This window comes from Capra hircus, chromosome 25 (genome assembly GCF_001704415.2).
Source record: "Capra hircus breed San Clemente chromosome 25, ASM170441v1, whole genome shotgun sequence".
Lineage (NCBI taxonomy): Eukaryota > Metazoa > Chordata > Mammalia > Artiodactyla > Bovidae > Capra > Capra hircus.
In genome coordinates, this window is record NC_030832.1 from 20,686,624 (window position 1) to 20,706,307 (window position 19,684).

At 46.2% G+C, this 19,684-nt stretch overlaps 1 protein-coding gene across 1 annotated transcript in view; it reads right to left on the minus strand.

Annotated features, from left to right (window-relative positions):
- USP31 (ubiquitin specific peptidase 31) overlaps positions 1,525–19,684 on the minus strand; it is an 84,017-nt gene continuing 65,857 nt past the window's right edge. The window contains exons 14-16 of the mRNA XM_018040708.1: positions 13,500–13,658; positions 11,827–11,979; positions 1,525–9,730 (exon numbers count right to left, since the gene is read on the minus strand). Of these exons, the coding sequence (XP_017896197.1) occupies positions 8,163–9,730; positions 11,827–11,979; positions 13,500–13,658 (1,880 nt within the window). The 3' untranslated portion in view covers positions 1,525–8,162. The remainder of the gene's footprint in view (positions 9,731–11,826; positions 11,980–13,499; positions 13,659–19,684) is intronic.

Consider the following 19,684-nt stretch of genomic DNA (forward strand, 5'->3'; position numbering starts at 1 on the left):
GTCTTCCCACTTTCTTAAAGAAAAACTGAGTTGTTTTAAATCCAAAGAGCAAGTCAAATTAATGTCAGCCTCCTGCATATGCCAAGAAACAGGGTACCAAGCTGATGGGTTACGCTGCATCAGGCAAAAACCTGTCTGGGAGAGGAGAGCTCTGGTCTTCTGTGTGGAAATGTGGGGAGGGGGTGAGAAACACGGCTGAGGCCAGACCAAGTCAGGACTGAGCTGCAGAGGGTTCTTAATGAGGAAGACTCAACCCACCCAAAGAGGGCACACCTACCATACGACCCATCTCAAGACAGAGAACAGAGCCACGAAAAGAAAACCCAAGACGTCCACCTGGGAGAATTCAGGAGGTGCCAGGGATGGAGAAAGGGCATCCTGGGGGCTGAGGGTGGCTTCAAGCCACACCCTGTGGAGTGACAGTGACCTGGAATCAGTCACGAGACCCACAGGAATACGTGTGCCAGGGAGAGGGGATTTATCAGGCCTTTGCTTTTTCCAGGAAGACTGACACAGAAGGGAAACATGTGTGGGGAGATACTGATCATTCAAATATTTGAAAATCATCTTCCAAATTCTAAGGAGACAGTGATCTTTCAATACTTGCCTTATTATTAAAATGACTACGGTATCTGTATTTTACAACGTGAACATTTTCGGACATTAAAGATGCCTCTCAAACGATCAGTGTACTACATGGTTACATTCTCTCATACAACCTAAAGCACAATCTTACCAGTTAAAATTAGGTTTATGGTGCTGTACTTTAGGTTTTATGGTTCACTCATCCTTGGTTAGGAACAGCCTCCCCGCCCTAACCCTAAACCATAATGCTGTGCCATAGGAAAATAAGATCTGTCCTGTGATCTGTATCCAACAATTCTTAGGAAAAATGATGGCTGGTGGTACTTATCTAAACTGAAACCCCTGTCCACTTAATAATGCTCCTCAACTCATATCAAAGAAGCATTCCCACACAGGCTAAGAACTTGAAGGATGGACACCGTTGATAATGCTGACCTCTAGTGCCCCCAAGTGGTTGTAGGTGATGTGACATCCTCAATAGGGAGTCATCCTGAGAGGTGACATCTTCATCACAACAGGATGGAGGAAAAAGAAGCTATCAGGGGCAAGAGGGTCCAGAAAAGATGGTTCCTTTTAAACCGCTGTTGCCTCCCATCATAAAATCTTGGTAGAAGAGAGAAATAATACAAAAGTTGGAAAGCCCACTGGAACTGAGTTAAAATGTGAGTTTTTATCTACTTCCAGGGCCCATGCCTCTTGAAGAAAATGGCTGCATTTACTCTTGGTTATGAAAATTAAATAAGCATGGATGAGATTTTTTGTTTGTTTTAAAATGTTACTTACAAAATGTATGTATCCTTCTGCAACTTGTTTTCACTTAATACTACAACTTTAAAGCATTTTGTATCCATCAGTATAGTACAAGTACCTGTTTAATTTCCAAAGTTAGTTTAACACCAAAAATATGGAGGTTGGCAAGGGGAGAAAGAGGAATATGGCTTGAAGAGGGCATCATGTAATAAATTTATTATATTTCATTACATTTTTCCACTTTTCTCTTAAATTCCAACTGTATACTATATAATCAACTGCTGTTCCAGAAATAAAACATTTTAAACATAAAAATATAAATTTTGCTTCTTAAAAGTGCATACACTTTGAATAATAAAACATACAAATAAATAACAGAAGTCAGTGACATATCTCATGCACTTGTTCTAAAATAATTTAAAATGTATGATACACTTTGTTCCCAGCCTCAAGGAAAGACATTCTGCCTTCCATATTACTGTACAACTAAAAAAGAAAATCATACACAAATCACTATGAATGGTGCATGACCACCACCAAAGCATTTTGTTATACAGTGATATGACATGCAGCTTTTAAGACAACTATAGAAATTCCACGGTAAAAACTTAAGAGTTCAATCAAGAAACTACTTTTGTAATGGGGCTTGAATTCAATTTTAACCAGTGGTGAGAGGCACAGTTGGTGAGCAAAACCAAAGGGAACATAAATGCATATGTGAAAGGCCTACAAGGAGAACTTCAGCTCCAGAAACACAGTAACTGCCTCCCCATTTGGTATAATGACACCTCACCATTTAAAATAGCACCTAGGGGATTTCATATTGCATTTTCACCGTTACAACTGGTATCACTGCTCAGGGCAGCCTTTCTAAAGGAGCATTTCCAACTTGGGTTTTTACTTCTAACTGATTCCTTGAAGTGTTGAAAACCTCCAGTAAACTGTGTTTTCTTCTTCTGTAGGCAGCATCATGCTTAACAGGCAGCAATCACCTGAGAAGCACAGCAGCTTATTTTGAATATATTCTTAGTGCATTCAGCTCACCACAGATTAAAACTAAATTTCATTCGCCTCCATAGGTAACATGTACTGCCAAATTTTTGGATGCATAGTCATTTTTTTAGTTACATGAAAAAAATACTGAGGGTTACTGACCACCGCCCTCCCCCCCCAAAAAAAAACCCCAAATAAAATGCTTCACAGTCATTTAAAAAAAAAAATCCTGAAACTACATTCTGGATAGTAAGAGAGTGAGCTAAATATTCCTAAAGAGGAAATTGGGCAGCAGCCTAGGGTTTGCTACTATAACTATTACCAGGTGACCATGGTCTATCAGAATCAGGGACAGCTTTTTCAAAGCCACTGGAGGTTTTACTTTAGCATTTTCTAACTCAGAGTGACCACCCTGCTCCCTGCCAAGGTCTGGCCCTGCTGTGGCCTCTGGTAGAGAGGCTGTGGGAAGGAGGCAAGCCCCATGGGACACTGACGGCTCCAGTGAACTACAGACCCCTGGCTCCCACCAGACGGGCAAGGGCTGAGGCACTCAATGCTCCGAGCTCCTCACATCAGAAAGGCAGCCCCCCTTATTTCAAACAGGAGTTTGGTCAGTTAACGTTTTTTTTTTTTCCCTTGTCTCTCTCTCCAAAGCAACAGAGGACTCTGAGTCATTTGTGAGTACTTCACAAGGCAGTGATTCTCGCCATATTTCTCAGCAAAGGGAAGGTGTATCACAGTGCTTCTCAACTCTGCAAATTAGAAACACTTCCGAGCTTTAAATATCTTGATGGTAGCTCCTGGGACCTGCCACTACACTAATTAGATCAAAAGCTGAGGAGTGGGACCGAGGCATTTTTAAAAGTTCCCCAGACAATTCTAGTGAGCGCTGGGTATCCCAACCTCAGACAAGTTCTTCGCAAGAGGCTTGATGGAATCCGGGAGAGTACATGAGATCTGAAAAAAGCCTCCCAAGTCTGGATCTCCCTTCTCCCTCAACTGGGAAACACCAGTCTTAGACGACTGTGAGCAGCTCTAGAACCTAATCCTCTGTGGACGCTACCGTACACTCACAGCTCAGTCGCACTGTGACCAGTGGTGGGGAAAGTGCCAAAGCTTTCCAGAACAGCTCTAAGTCTCTACAAAAGTGTCTGAAAATTGTTAGCACTGTTAGAAGTCACATTCTTTCCTTGTGACCACGATAGAACCCTAAAAGATATAAAACATTAAGATCTATAGAAAATGGCAGGTCATTTTTAGAACAAAATACTTTAGGAAAGTCTTCTGGCTAAATACAGTATATAAACCACTGTGTGTTCAACACACCCATTTCCACTCCTGCTTGCAAAATACTTATTTTACACACAATCTTGCCAATGATTAAAAAAAAAAAAAAAAACCCGGCCAAGAGAAACACATGCAAAGCAAAACAAAAAATCACATTCATGCTTTTCAATACTGATTATAGAATTACAGATTCAAAAATAGAGCTCCAGAATCTAAGAGATGTCTTTTTTTTTTCAAACTCACATTGAGTGTAAGTAGTCTGTATTTTTTCTTAGTTGTTTGCATAGGTAGTAACAGCATGCTTGCTGGGTTAGACGGAGGCCATGCAAAATTATTTCCATTACTTGGGGGAAAAAAATGATTGGTCATGCTCAAAATGCAGATGCAAAAACACTTTGAGAGTTGATCAAACGGCAGTATGGACTGTCCATTTAAATAAACGCATGGGATTTCCTCCCCAAAATATGAAGTTAGCAATAACATTACCCTTTAAGAAATTGAACACAGACAGCCTGCACAGTAACAGCTATTTCTTGTGTTTATGTTTATGATATAGGCACTGGTTTGTCAGCAACTTTGCTCTTCTCAATTCCAAGTAATACAAAGTTCAGTGTGCCTCATAGAATACGTTTTATTGAAACTGTGCTTGTGATTTGCATACTAGCTCAAAAATCCAACCCAGGAACACTAATAATCTTTGCATCCAATAATTATTATAACCTACACAGGGAAACAGTATCTCCAGCTGCTCAGTAATTGGTCAGAATGAAATTTAACATTGATGTCAATCTACTTTTTAAAACACGTTTATTTGAAATAAATGAGCTTTGTTCACAGCTCTTCTGTTCCTTTTCTCGTAAAGGCTGTCACTTCTGTTTCCTTTACATTCTGTCCTGTTTTCTTCATGATAGGTTATTTTAGAGGGATGACCATTTCCCCCCCACCACCCACAGAAATCCCCGCATCCACCTCACACAAATGCAGGTGACCAAATTCTAAAGAAGAGGGACTGCAGATCGGATTTCCAACCTCTTAGTCGAGACAGCACAGTCTGAAACAGAGGATGTGACAGAAAAATGTCTCCAAAGATGAAGAAGGGCACTGTTGGTTTCCAGAACAGAGCAGACTTGTTCAGGAGGTCCCCAAGCCTCGGCCGATCACCAGGATCCACTTGAGCTTCCTGCTTGGGAGGACTGTCGCCCCGTCTAGGACGTCACTGGCACCCCTGGTTCAGCGGTGCTCCCAGGGCCCATCAGCTGCACGAACTCCCGAAGCTCGCAGCTTGCCTTTACAAGCAAAGCAGGCCCTCAACGAATGTTTGCCGAATGCATGATGAAAGGAGGATGGCAGAAGAGGTCAGGGCAGCCTCACAGACAGCAACAGTACTCTGCGAAACCACAAACACTCCCACACCCATTTCTATCTGCCCAGTGGAGCATTACTTACTTTCAGCTAGGCTGCTTTTAGGATGAGAAAATACACAGAAAAGGTGGGAGACGGTCTTGGGGTGCCACACGCTTAAGTTTCTTTGTGCTTCCCCATTACATTAGGGGTTACAAAGGCAAGGTGCAGGGCTGTTGGAAGGAATGATGAAGACTCAGTGCACCCGATGTTCACGGGAAAAGAAATCAAGGATAAAGGTTTTAAAAAGCAAACAAACATTACAGATGCAACACTACTGTTGGTGATTATTTTGTGCCTATCAGGAAATATGACTGCTCTAATTAGGCCCACCTGGTTGTCAACTAGGAAGGGGTCTACCATCTTTAGCAGATGATTTTTAACCCCAAAACACATATAAGCTCATTGTGCCAAACATCACTGAGAAGAGAAAAAACAGAACACCGAGTCCCTAACTCCACCAAAGAACAGAACTGAACCAAGTGTAATTTTTCTAGAAGATACTTCACATCACAAAGAGCATCTCCAAACTTTTGGGCAAAATATCCTTTTTCTGTGGCTTAAAGGTTGCAACCTAATAACTAAGGATGAAATTTTCACTGCTTACCAAGATGCCTAGACAGTGCCATACTTCCTGATTTCTTTAACATTAAAATCTGAAACAGGAACTAAATTCCATAGACATACAGTTTATAGATATGCAAAGTTTATTTCTAGATCCCATGGAACTTTAATATATTTCATAGATTTGGGTTGTTTTTTTTATTATTATATAAAGACACTAAACACAACAGAAAATCCATTCTTGGAGAACTCCGAAATATTTACCCCTGGGAAAATTAAATTACATTCTATTAATGCTTAACTGTTTATATTCCCCACCTCCCCTCCAAAAAAAGTGTTATTAAAACACTGAGTAGTCCAACTGTGATTCTAAGACTGTTTCAGAGCTTCAGATAAAAGATTTCAAATGAGATTTACCTATTAAAGAAAGATGAGAGGTTCAAATAGACAAACACTCAATTCCAGATATTGACAACCCCACATCTGGTGCAATCTTTTCAGGAAATCAAAGTGATACAGGAAAACTCACAGTGGCTAAACACTGATGGAGCTGTCAATGTGCTGCTCGAAGCAACAAGATCAAGATGGAAGGCAGTCACAGCCCGGCAGGGGAGAGTGAGGCTGCTCTGGGGAGCCAGACGCCTGCACGGTGAGATGAGGACTCCTGGTAGAGTGGTGAAGTCAGGATCAAGCACAACAGGCTCAGAGTAAGTGGATTTCACGGAGCACTAGCATAACTCTCACAAGGCCAGATGTGCTGTCTTAAACGTCGCAGGGGTCTACAATTTCAGCTTACCCCCAACACACGTGGCCTCCAGACTTGCAGGTTAACCTGCTTGTGCTCAAATTAGCAGCAAAATAAAGCAACCTACTAGAAGCATCTCCCTAGAGGCATTCACAGAAAAGAAAGGGGGAAAAAAGAAAAACAGGGCAGTGCAGAACCCATAGCTATGCAGGTAATGTATGTTCTAGTTACTTCGCACACGGCAATACTGAAGAGGGAGATTATATGAATGGATCCGTGTACAAGGTGTTCAGGAAGAACCTGAAGAGTCCATGACTTAAAAAAAAAGTTAATATGTAAACGCATATAAACTTAGCATGCCATATTTCACAGCAAAGTGACAAACGCTATTCAAAGAGAATCAGAACCATGACTCTCTTCGACATTTTTAAAAAATGGAAAATAAAAAAGCTAAAAATCCCAGAACACCTCCTAAAAGCTTGAAATAATCTATATACATATCTTGCCTATCTGTGAATTTCTTGAGGTTCCCTTTTTCTCTAAACAAGAAACGCAATTTTCACTGACAATGCCAGATGAAACAGGCTCCAGCCTGCTTGTGAGTTTCATTACATCTTCAGCACAAAGAAGAAATAAATGCATTCCTGAAAAACAATCCCAACGAAGCCTGACAGGCAGGACCAGTGTGCACATAACACTGTCACACGTCGCTCGAAAACACCACCACTGGCTGCTGGCATCAGGCGACTTCTTTCCTCTCCAGGTTACAAGACGAGGAAACACGGGTGTGCGCACTCGGGGCAGCATGGGGCTTTCCATTTCTAACATAGGAAAAAAAGCAACACCAGAGAAGGAAATGGCACAGATTTATGCATCCAGTCTAGAATTCATTTCTTTTTTTCCAGGAATTTTCTATAGTCCATTTCAAAACCCCAATGACCTTAGTGAGCAAATTTACAAGGGAAAAAAAAAATGTTAACTACTAGTGATTGGCTTTCTGGCTATCCGACTTGCCATCTCTTAAAACACATCCCACAGGTCAAGACAGCTTATGGCAATGCACGTCTTTGCAGATAGGAAGGTGGTGAAAGACTTCATTTCTACCTCTAAAAACTTCTCTCTGTGGCAGTAGGAGAAACAACAGCAACCCACAGGCCACCTTGTCTGATCCTTTCACGGATGCGCAACCGTCCTACACTAGCTGAGTATATACCTGAGAAACGTTAGTGTGAAAATATTGCCCTTGACAAAAACTGGTAAGATGGGGCCAAAGTGCAGAAAGCGACAGTTTTCCCCTCGGTTTATTTCACTGTTAGTGTCACAGTTCATAAGAGTTCCTGGTGCCACGTGACAATCCACAGCTGACGACAAATTCCGCTCAGATGAAACGAGAGTCAAGTAATTCATCCTTCTACAGAGCACACTAGTGATAGCTTAACTGGTTTCACAGGTTTCAAATCCCTAGTGTCCAATGAAAGTCGTTAAGAGTTCTCTAGAAAGAAATATGTACAGTTACTAAAGGGACCGTCCAGGGTATCGTCTATAATTATTTCAGTTAGCTTGGTGTCAATGCTTTGCCTATGGCTGTTATTTGGTTCAATGGCAGAATAAGGCGACGCTTTTAACAATTTGCAATTGAATTCTCCATATACACACACGCGCGCACAAACACACACGCGCGCACACACACACACACACACACACACACACACACACACACGGCAGGCACATGACCCCCAAAAAATACAAAACAGAAGCATAAAGGGCTTTGGTGGGAGGGAAGGGGTTCTAAATAAATTAACATCTTTACAGATAAAACACCTGGACTGCAGAAGTATCACTGAGGTTTCTGAGAAGGCCGTGCAGAGGTTTGCATGCTAGAAGGTAACTTTCTGGAGGATTTCTCAGCAGGCTGCCTGCACCCAGGAGACGAGGGCGCTGCAGAATCGAGCTGAGAAGTCTTGGGCTTGCGAGCGGACAGCAGGGAAAGTTTAGCAGCAGCGGGGTCCTTGGAGGCGAGCAGCTCTTTCCCAACCGCACTGGCATTTGGCTGCTGGGAGCCTGGCGACTGGGAGCCTTTCTCTGCCTTGTCATCCACTGCGCTCTTACAGACGGACCTGACGGAGCCCCCGCCCGCCTTCTTGGACAGCAAGGCGGTCTTGCCTAGATCTGTCGACCGCCGGGTCTCTTTCTGTCTCAAGGCCGACTTGAAGAAGGACAGCCCCTTGTCCTCGGACTTGCTGTCCCTCTTCAGACCAGCCTTCACGCTCATGCTGGGGGAGCGCAGGCTGGCCATGGAGGAGCTCCGCACGTGCTTGCTATCCGCCCTGCCGTCCCCGGCCCTGGCCTGGCTCACGCGCGGGGAGTTGGGTTTGGAGCTGGAGGTGACGCTGGCCCTGTCGGAAACCAGGCTGTGTCTGGAGCCCTCTCGGCTTAAGCTCCTGTCTGAAGTCCTGCTCTTCCCAGGAGGGAAGGGGCCCCTCGGGGCAGGGCCTGAGGCTTTCTTTGCAGATGTGGAGGAAGCAGTGTAAGCGAGGGAAGAAGCCGACTTCTGCTTCTGGAGCGAAGGGGACGACACTGACTCGTGGGACTTGGGGGAGGACTCCTTCTTTGGGGCAGGGGCAGGGGAGGAATGCCGTCCACTGGCCCTGGAGGAAGAATCGGCTTTGCTTCGGGAGCGGGAGGGCTTTACGGACACTTTTACGGGAACGGGAGAAGAAGGGGACGTACTGGAAAGAGAGGACTCCTGGCTGGCCAAGGCTGGTCTCCCCTTCCGCAAGCTTCGATCTGGCTCAGAAGTGCCTTTGGCGCTGGGGGATCTCTTGGTTGTGCTCTCTGGTTTCTTTGCGAGGGAGCCTGGGTGGCTTGGGGATTTCACCTCTTTGACTGGAGAGCTGTCTACAGAATCGCTCTGATCCACGTATGCAATCTGGTTATTGTTATCAAATGGATCAGAGACAGGGGGCAAGTGATCCCCATGTGCTGAGCTTCTGCTCTGTGTGTCCACCACGCTGGAGTTCAACTTGCGGGCATCTGACTCGTCTCTGAACACACCTTCCATGACAGCCAGAGGGGCCCGACCCACAGCCTTGTGCTCCCGCCGACTGTGACTGTCACTCGAGTCCTGGTGGCTGCTGGACAGGTTCCTCAAGCTACCGAAGCAGGAGATGGAGACCTTGTCATCCACTGCCTCCCCGATCTTCTCCAGGGTGGACGCAGAGGTGTGAATCGGAGAGTCTCCTGAGAAGCGGGAAGGGGAACTGGAGCGCATTTGCAGCTTGGCAGACAGGGACCAGGAAGGCCGGATGCAATTTTCATTGACGGCCAAGGGGCTGGTGACAGACGGTCTGGATGACAAGCTCTGGCGCTGGACACTTCTCACGAACGGACGAGTTGAGAAGCCTCCTGAATGCAGCAAAGAGATTACCGTTAAGCCAAGCCAACAAGATGCGCTAGTAACATCTACAGAACAAAGGAAGGCCAGCCTCAGGGGACGACGGGAGCGTGACCTTCAGAGCCAGTGCGTCTGGGGTCAGTGAGTCATCACGTGATTTTAACTTTTCTGAGCCTTTACCAATAAAATAGGGGCATTCTAACTTCGGGAGCAGCAAAGCACCTTCTTGCTCAACATTAGGGCTCGGCAGACTTTTACTCTAACGGCCAAGACAGTAAATATTTTAGGCTTTGTGGGGCAGCTGTTCAACTCTGCCCCCCTAGTGCAAAAGCAGCCACAGGCAACAAATAAACAAACAGGCGTGGCTGTGTTCCAACAAAACTTTTGTCAACAAATAAAGACAGGGGCCATATTTGGCCTGTGGGCCATAATTTCCTGACCCTTGTAACTCACAGAGCTACTAGAAGAATTAAATAAAGTCTTCAAAGTCCTGTGCCTGGCAAGGTACCTGACATTGCACACTGCCCAATAAACGTGAGCAGTTCATCTTACTAAGGACACTGGGGCCCACAGCAGCAAGGTCTGTGCCCGTGACCACAAAGGTAATTAGAGGCAGAGCCAGCAACAGAACCACAACCCCTTCCCCAAACTCAACATCACAGGCAGGCGGGCCTGTGATCACTGGCTGTGAATGCCATCAGTGGAAAGGACTAGAGACAATATACTTCTACCCTGAGTGCCTTAAAACTTTCAAGAAAAATATTCATAATTAGAGCAGTAAGTGACTTTGAACTTCCAAAGAAAATATTCTAAATGAAATTCTCCACACTTGCTACTGGAGCTGTGGTATTAATACAGCTCCGTCTGGATGAGACCCTGAGAGACAGGCCCTGGGCCATGGGCATCACCCAGCACGACTGTATGATGATGACCCCAAAGAGGATACTGATTCCCCCAACTCCGCCATTTAGAACAGACTGGAGGCAAACCATATCTAGGCTCACTGTTGAAACAGCGAGCTCGAAGTTTAAAGGCTTTGCTGAAAACCACCTCTAAATAATAAACAAGCGGAGGGGCACTGTCAGTTTTTCATAAAATGTCAGGAGTGCCAGCCAGGAGCTTGGTGGTTACATCCCAAGACTCTTACGCTACAAATGAAGACGCAACAGTCGGAAGAAGGGGCAGAGCTGGAGGTGGGACGGAGTTCTCCACGTCGGGCCTTCCTCCAGACTCCTGTTTTCTTCCTGCAGTTTGTGTTCAGATTTACCCATCACCACCAGCAAGCAGCAGTTTACTAGAAGCGATGGAAATGCAGGCCACAGACTGACTGAGGCCTGCTGGGGGTGAGTCACCGAGCTCATGGTATCCCATAGAGGCTGAGCTCACTCTCTCCCCCTCCCAACGCTCAGGACTCCAGCTGCCTGATCGCCTCCCCACAGCTTGGGGTCCTGCGTGGAACGGAGGGCTGTGTTGCCACTAGTCCAGCGGAAGCTGAAGGCGAAAACACCAGAGCTCAATTTTTATCAGCTTTTCCAAGCTCGCATACTGTGACTATTTTCAAAATTCCCCCAAACAGCTTTATGCAAAGGCAATGGCTTCTGTTCTAGCTGCTTCTGCACTCCCCAAGCACACACCACAAGTCCCTCCAGGGAGACAGCGTGGTGGGAAGGAGAAGCAGAGCAAGTCAGGCGCTCCCACACCAGGCCCCGCATAGCAGCTCATCCCCAGGCAGCCTCCCGCAAAGCCCTCGGCAAATCGCAAGCTCGCTGAGTCCCCTCACAGCTACTCTGAAGAGTTTAAGAAGCACTGTGATTAAACTGTACCCGTTACCGTACAGAGTTAAAGTTCTAACCTCCACGTTTAGATTTTAAAAGTGAAAAACGACAAAGTGGAAGGAGAAAGTCCTGGATCCCAGAGGAAAAGCGAAAGGCCCGGTGATATAAAAGGTTACATACGATGGTGACCACAGCCACGCAGTCCCCTCACTGTCACCCTCTTTGATGCTCCCCCAACCCCTTCTTGGGACTTGGCTCCTCAATACGAGGGAGCCTGTATGCGTGTCCACAAGTCGCCGTTTTGGAAATCTGTCACCGAAACCCAGACCCACCGTCGTCTTCACTCCTCTCCCCGGTCATCTCCACGGACTCAGACAGCGAGGCCAGGGAGGTGCGTCTGGAGGAAGCCGCAGAGGTCACGCTGGCTTGCTTGCTCCCCGGGAGTCGGCTCACCCAGTGTTCACACAAGGAGGAACTCGTGGAGCCTGCAGGAAAGGAAGCGGGCACCGAGGTCAGGCCAGAAGCCCGGGGACCTCACTGTCGGGCCAGCGCTAACTCCCAGGCCCCACACCATGCCTGCTCGAATGCCCACTGTGAGGATGAAAAAGAGGGCAGACTCCCACTCACGTCTGTAGCTGTAAAATCCAAGTACAGGGACGGACACTTCATAAAGCAAAGTCTTAAGAGCCAGCAACAGAATGGAACAGACACAACTGTTCATACCTTCCATCTACCCGAGAAACGTTTACTGAGCACTACAGCACTGTTCTAAGCACTTGCAGTAACACTCCAGACAGACAGACGAAAGCCAGCAGCGGTGTACTGTTACTTTCTTGGCCTGTTTGGTGAAATTTTTAAATCATTTAAACCACAGTATTAATATACAACAAGCAAGCACACACACACACACAGGGCCACGTGCCATTCTGTCTTGTCTGTTCCAGGAAGGCCCTTAAATGAGTTAGGACAACAGAAACCACTCCTGAGATGGAGAGCGTGCAGCAGCATGACCGTCTCGAGGAGACCTCAAGGGGGTGTCAGGTCCGAGCACATCTGACTCTGGAAAGCACTGCGGGACGGCACTAGAGCCGTGAGTTCGCACCTTCTGTGAACGAAGACAGCAGCTTCAGACTGAGTGCTGTACCGTGTGGGGCGTGATGCACCAGGGGTCTCTCTGTCTCAGCGACGCTTTCTCTGAGCGGCTTCCGGCTTATCCCTCACAAGCTTTGAGGGGCGCAGGGATGAATAACTGATCACACACTGCCACGTTCCCGAACTCTGTCCTATTCTCTCAACCCCAACGTGGCATTAAGACGCCTTCTCCCCGTTTGGATTGTGTGTGGCTGCATCAACATTAAGTGTGGATACTGGTTCTTGTGTTTGTTTAACACAACAGACTAGATCTCATCAAACTAAACCCAAGCCCTCTGCAATTATTACAGCCTTCAATCCTTCCCCTAACAGAATAGGCCAATCTTACTGGAAAAAAAGAATAATTTGTAACGGTGCTTACCCTTTACAAAAGGCTTTAATGCCAAGTTTACCTGATCTGATGGACACAACGACCTCATGAGGTAGGTAGTATTATTACACCCATGTTACGGATGACAAATATGTGGCTTAGATGGGACATGCTCCAAGATAACCCGACCAAGGGGTGGCAAAGCCGAGTCTGGTTCTGTTTCCAAATCGCTCGGTCCCTCTACTCTGTGAGCGCCCGGTGGTGCTCCTCAGCTCCCTCGCTCACTGACTCCACAAGTAAGCACACGAGCGTGCACTGAGCCGGGCTCCACTCCACCTCCAAGGCAACTCCTGGTCACAGTTGCTCGCACATTCCAGCCCCGTCTCCTTGACTGCAACCATTCTGCCTTCAGATTAAATGCAAATGTGACAATTAACCTGATCCAACCGGCAGAATCAGAGGACCTTCTGGAGAAGTCCTCTGGATCATCAAGTACCACCTTCCGTTCTCAGAAAAACCGCCCCTGGAGTGGAATGGTCTTACCTGCCACCGAGCTGTTGGCCGACCACGATGGTATAGCCGTCCGCCTCTGGTAGAAAAGGATGTATGCCGTCTGCGTGCAGACTTCATCTTCCGACAGCTGCTGCACATCACTGTCGTCGAAGCAGTACCAGAGGCCGTCCACGGAGTTCTTGCAGAATGCTGCCAAAGAGAGCCCAGCAGCCATCAGCACCGGGGTGGCCACTCTGGCTGCTCCGCTCCACCCACAGACACCGCTTCCTTGCCTCACATAATTTAATAACTTTTTAAGGTTGCAGGCAGTAATGCAGAGAAAGGATTAAAAAAAAAAAAAGCCAAATTCCAAATCATACACAAGCAAGATGTTTCACGAAATTCCAACCTATTCCAAATGGATGAAATTCTACTTAATCTTAGAAAATGAGTATTTGTTAAACCTACGGCTTTCAACCAGAGATGATTTTGCCCCAGGGGACACCTGGAAATGAATGGAGACATTTTTGACGGTCACAACTTGGGGGTTGGCAGGGCAGGTAGAACACTAATGATGAGTCGGGGGTCGAGACCAGGGCTGCTGCCAAACAGGCTACCGTGCGCAGAACAGGCACCACAACGAAGAGCTACCAGCAAACATGCTAATGTGCCAGGACTGAGAAGCTCTGCTTTAAGGGTGCTGTAACATTTTAGTGTTTCGAGAACTAGAAATCATGATATTAACAATCAGTTCAGTTCAGTACAGTCGCTCAGTCGTGTCCGACTCTTTGCAACCCCCTGAATCACAGCACGCCAGGCCTCCCTGTCCATCACCAACTCCCGGAGTTCACTCAGACTCACGTCCATCAAGTCAGTGATGCGACCCAGCCATCTCATCCACTGTCGTCCCCTTCTCCTTCTGCCCCCAATCCCTCCCAGCATCAGAGTCTTTTCCAGTGAGTCAACTCTTCGCATGAGGTGGCCAAAGTACTGGAGCTTCAGCTTCAGCATCATTCCCTCCAGAGAAATCCCAGGGCTGATCTCCTTCAGAATGGACTGGTTGGATCTCCTTGCAGTCCAAGGGACTCTCAAGAGTCTTCTCCAACACCACACTTCAAGAGCATCAATTCTTCGGTGCTTAGCTTTCTTCACAGTCCAACTCTCATATCCATACATGACCACTAGAAAAACCATACCCTTGACTAGACGGACCTTTGTTGGCAAAGTAATGTCTCTGCTTTTCAATATGCCATCTAGGTTGTTCATAACTTTTCTTCCAAGGAGTAAGCGTCTTTTAATTTCACGGCTGCAGTCACCATCTGCAGTGATTTTGGAGCCCAAAACAATAAACTCTGACACTGTTTCCACTGTTTCCCCATCTATTTCCCATGAAGTGATGGGACCAGATGCCATGATCTTCGTTTTCTGAATGTTGAGCTTTAAGCCAACTTTTTCACTCTCTTCTTTCACTTTCATCAAGAGGCTTTTTAGTTCCTCTTCACTTTCTGCCATAAGGGTGGTGTCATCTGCATATCTGAGGTGATTGATATTTCTCCCGGCAATCTTGATTCCAGCTTGTGCTTCTTCCAGCCCAGCGTTTCTCATGATGTACTCTGCATAGAAGTTAAATAAGCAGGGTGACAATATATAGCCTTGACACACTCCTTTTCCTATTTGGAACCAGTCTGTTGTTCCATGTCCAGTTCTAATTGCTGCTTCCTGACCTGCATATAGGTTTCTCAAGAGGCAGGTCAGGTGGTCTGGTATTCTCATCTCTCAGAATTTTCCACAGTTTATTGTGATCCACACAGTCAAAGGCTTTGGCATAGTCAATAAAGCAGAAATAGATGTTTTTCTGGAACTTTCTTGCTTTTTCCATGATCCAGCGGATGTTGGCAATTTGATCTCTGGTTCCTCTGCCTTTTCTAAAACCAGCTTGAACATCAGGACGTTCACGGTTCATATATTGCTGAAGCCTGGCTTGGAGAATTTTGAGCATTACTTTACTAGCATGTGAGATGAGTGCAATTGTGTGGTAGTTTGAGCATTCTTTGGCATTGCCTTTCTTTGGGATTGGAATGAAAACTGACCTTTTCCAGTCCTGTGGCCACTGCAGCAGCTAATACTTGTTTAACACTTGTTATGTATATCTCATTTGATCCTATGTAATTTGTTCTATTACTACTCCCATTTTACAGAGGCTCAAAATGATTAACCAGCTTGCCCAAGGCCACACAGCTGGTAAAGCACAGGGTCCAGTCTGTTTCAGAATTATCTAGTCCTCGAGCTTGTTCTTAAACCCCCACCCTATCCTGCCTCCCTCAGAGGCAGCAAAACGGTGCCTCATGGAAGTCCCCCAGCAAACTGAGAATGGGGGCTGATGAATGCATGCGGCCTTCTCTCCAGATCAAATTCTAAGCCTGAGATAAGAATCAAGAGTGTTGAAGCACCAGCAAGAATCTTGATCTAGAAAGCTATATGCGTACCAGTACTTTCTAACTCATTGGGGTGAACATAAATGAGTGCTACAACATTTGGCTGAATGCCGGAACAGACTCAGTAGGGGCCCGGGGGGCAGGACACATAAGGTCCCCGAGTAGCACCAGGAGTGACAGTCTTGATAGGCCACAACCACTGGGTGAGTATGGACTCCGAGGAGATGAAAGGGACCAGGCGAGGCAGGGCTACACCAGACAGGTGCCAACAAAGAAGAGCAGGCGAAGAACCTATGACTGCAGGGTGGGAAGTCGTCTGTAACTGTGGACTCACTGGAACCAGAGGGGAAAGTGCAAATGGAGCTGGTCAAACAGCAACTGTCTGGTCAGTGGCATGGTCAGGCTTGATACACTGTGGCCCAGCTGGAGAGGGGGTGCCGTTCAGGAGTGGGAGGAGGGGCGGGAGGGCAACTGTATGGAGGAGCGTGCCCGAGAGAAGGTGGCAGGGCAACCGTGTTCCAGCTCCAGTCTGCTTCTCCTCGGGGTGCTCTGTCCTCAGACATAGCATGGAAACTCTCAGGGGCTCATCAACGGGCTAATGATGTATTCATAAAATAATTCTGTGTGCTTTTCTTCCCAGTGCTGTTTCCTAAATTGTTTTCTAGACCAGTGCTATGCAAATTGTGTCTCACAGACTGGTGCCAGACCACAGGAGAAGCACCAAAACGGGGTAAGCATTTAAAAACATTCATAGTAGTCTGATGTTTTTATTGTGTTTTTGAGTAAGTTCTGGCTCACGAAGGACTGGAAATTTCTCAAAAGATTTAAGAAATCTTTTAAAAGGTTCTTCATCACAGATCATTTAAGAAGCACTGTTCTAGAATCATTACAAGTCAGCCATACGTATACCATGTAACTATAGGTAGAACCAGTGCAAAATAAACAACACATTAAAATAAACATTCCAAGTGAAAGCTTAGAAGTATGGTATCTTTAACTTAACAATGCTCAAGTACTTAAATGTTCTTATGCAAGAAGTAGTGGTATGGTCTAAGCATGGGGAGTAAAGTAAGTCAAGTCGCTCAGTCGTGTCTGACTCTTTGCGACCCCATGGACTATAGCCCACCAGGCTTCTCTGTCCATGGGATTTTCCAGGCAAGAATACTGGAGTGGGTTGCCATTTCCTTCTCTAGGAGATCTTCCCAACCCAGGGATTGAACCCGGGCCTCCTGCATTGTAGGCAGACACTTTACCGTCTAAGCATGGGAAAGGGGACATAAATGCAGAAAATACCTGAGTCACTCCTAGGTAACAGGCCCCAAGAAGCAGACATGAGCATTTCAGCTCCCCTGCATGGCCACTAGGTTAGAATACAGTTCTTCACCTAACGTCACAGAGCTAGGAAGACATGTCTAGCTTCTAGCCCACACTCCTCTAATTGTACTGCCTCCAAGGTAGCTATAGGTTTCCAGGCACTTTCCAGTCTATCCCATAAAAAGAGCAACATGAGGCTAGCATGTCCTATTTTCCTTAACAGTTTCTAGCTAGAAACCAAACAACACGCTTGTCCGTATTTTCCTGAGAAACAGTGTTCCGCATGCAAGATTCTTTACCAAAGCTGAGGCTACACAAACACCAACCAGGGATGCTGGAGAAGGTGTTACTTCACCAGCTAATGAGTGAAATTAAATTCCCTCTAAGTCCCTTTCAATTTTTAGAGTCCCTGAGTACATAACTCTGTGACTTAGTATCAAGGAATGGAGATATGACCAGGAATGCCCCAAGAGGAAAAATCCACCTAGATACACAAAGGGGTTCCCACAGAATATAAATATAAAATATGTAAGACACAAAATCTAGTATTAAAATCTGGCTTTAATAGATTTTTTCAGTAGATCCTCTATCTCCTTTTTCTCCTAGAAAGTGCTTCCTAGGGCAAGTAGAGGCCATCCAAAGCGCTCCACTATGAGACACACTCCAAGTTGGATCATTCCTTTCACAAGTGACTGCAGCTTGCAGCATCTAAATATTGAAAGAATTTGAACTTACTGGGTTTCAAGAACAAAAGATTGTGTCCAGTCACACTCAAGCTCTTGCCTCCTGGAGGAAGAGCAAGTTAAGAGAGGAAGTGTGCAAGGCCAAGGAGGGGGTCTAGGACCCGCCAGGCTCATTCACCATGTTATGGGGCTGACTGCCAGGGAAGAGTCTCAGAAAGCCTGAAAGACCAACCGGCAGGGCCACCCCTCCTCCACCTCCCCCTGCATTTACGAACCAACAGCACCCTGGGGCCCCGTGGTGGAAACCGTTGAATTGAGGACACAAGAAAGTCCCAGAGAAGTGTTTCTGCCAAACAGGCTGAGTGGGAAGGACGCAGAAACCCAAGTCCTGGCCACCCACACATCAAGTTCCCCCCACACACAGATGTCCAGGCAAGAAGCCCCCAGTATACGTGCCTCCCCAGCATGCATGCATGCCCTGAACCCCATCACTCCATTTCTGAGACTCAATCTCAAAGAGATACAGAAGGGGACTATGTACAAAGGTGTTCACCACTGTCATCCTCAAAGTTAAACACCAGAAATAATGTATGTGTTCAACAACAGGAAATGGTTATATACCACACTAGAGTTTCATCATCAGAATATCCTGCAGGCATTAAAAATAACGTTTACAAAAACTAAGTGTCTGCCCCGTGAGTGTAGGTGGCAGGTTACTAACCGCAGCTTCCCCTGACCCTCCAAGAAGGGGGTGCTCCAGCCAGTCTCTCCTCCCGGAACCCACAGTCCACACGTCAATCACAGAACCTAATACACACTTCCACTTTCATATTATGTGTGCCTATGCTGTCCCAACCACTTGTTTACACTCTTGGAAGACAGAGGCTGAGGTTTTTTTAGTTTCCAACATGCCTCTGATATGTTATGGCCCATGGCAAGCAAGAAACAGAGCAGGTGCTCCATAGAGGTTCACCTGAACAGAGCCCATCAGTACAAATCACAACAGTATAAAATATCGGCCAAAACTTACAGAAAACATTGGAAGTAAACGCCACTTATCAGAATGTTACTTACTTACAATGGATATTATTCAGCCTTAAAAAAGAAGGAAAATTCGACACACAACATGGGTGACTCTTGAATACATCACACTAAGGGAAGTAAGCCAGACACAAAAGGACAAATACTGTATGATTCACTCACACGAGGTACCCAGAGTGATCAGCTTCACAGAAAGGACGGTGGCTGCCAGGGACTGGGGAGGGGTCAACAGGGAGTTACTGCTTAATGGATACAGAGTTTCAATTTGGGAAGATGAAAGAAATTTGAGATGGACAGTGGCCATGACTGCACGAAGATATGAATGAATTTAATGATACTGAACTGCTGCTGCTGCTGCTGCTAAGTCGCTTCAGTCGTGTCCGACTCTGTGCGACCCCACAGACGGCAGCCCACCAGGCTCCCTCGTCCCTGGGATTCTCCAGGCAAGAACACTGGAGTGGGTCGCCATTTCCTTCTCTAATGCGTGAAAGTGAAAAGTGAAAAGGAAGTTGCTCAGTCGTGTCTGACTCTTAGCAACCCCATGGACTGCAGCCCACCAGGCTCCTCTGTCCATAGGATTTTCCAGGCAAGAGTACTGGAGTGGGGTGCCACTGCCTTCTCCGGAACCATATGCTTAAAAATAGTTAAAAAGGAAAATTCTGTTGTGTGCTATTTATCACAGTTTCTAAAAATATTACCTTTTTTTTTCTTTTGAAGTTTTTGGTCATGCCACACAGCATGTGGGCTCTGAGCTCCCCGACCA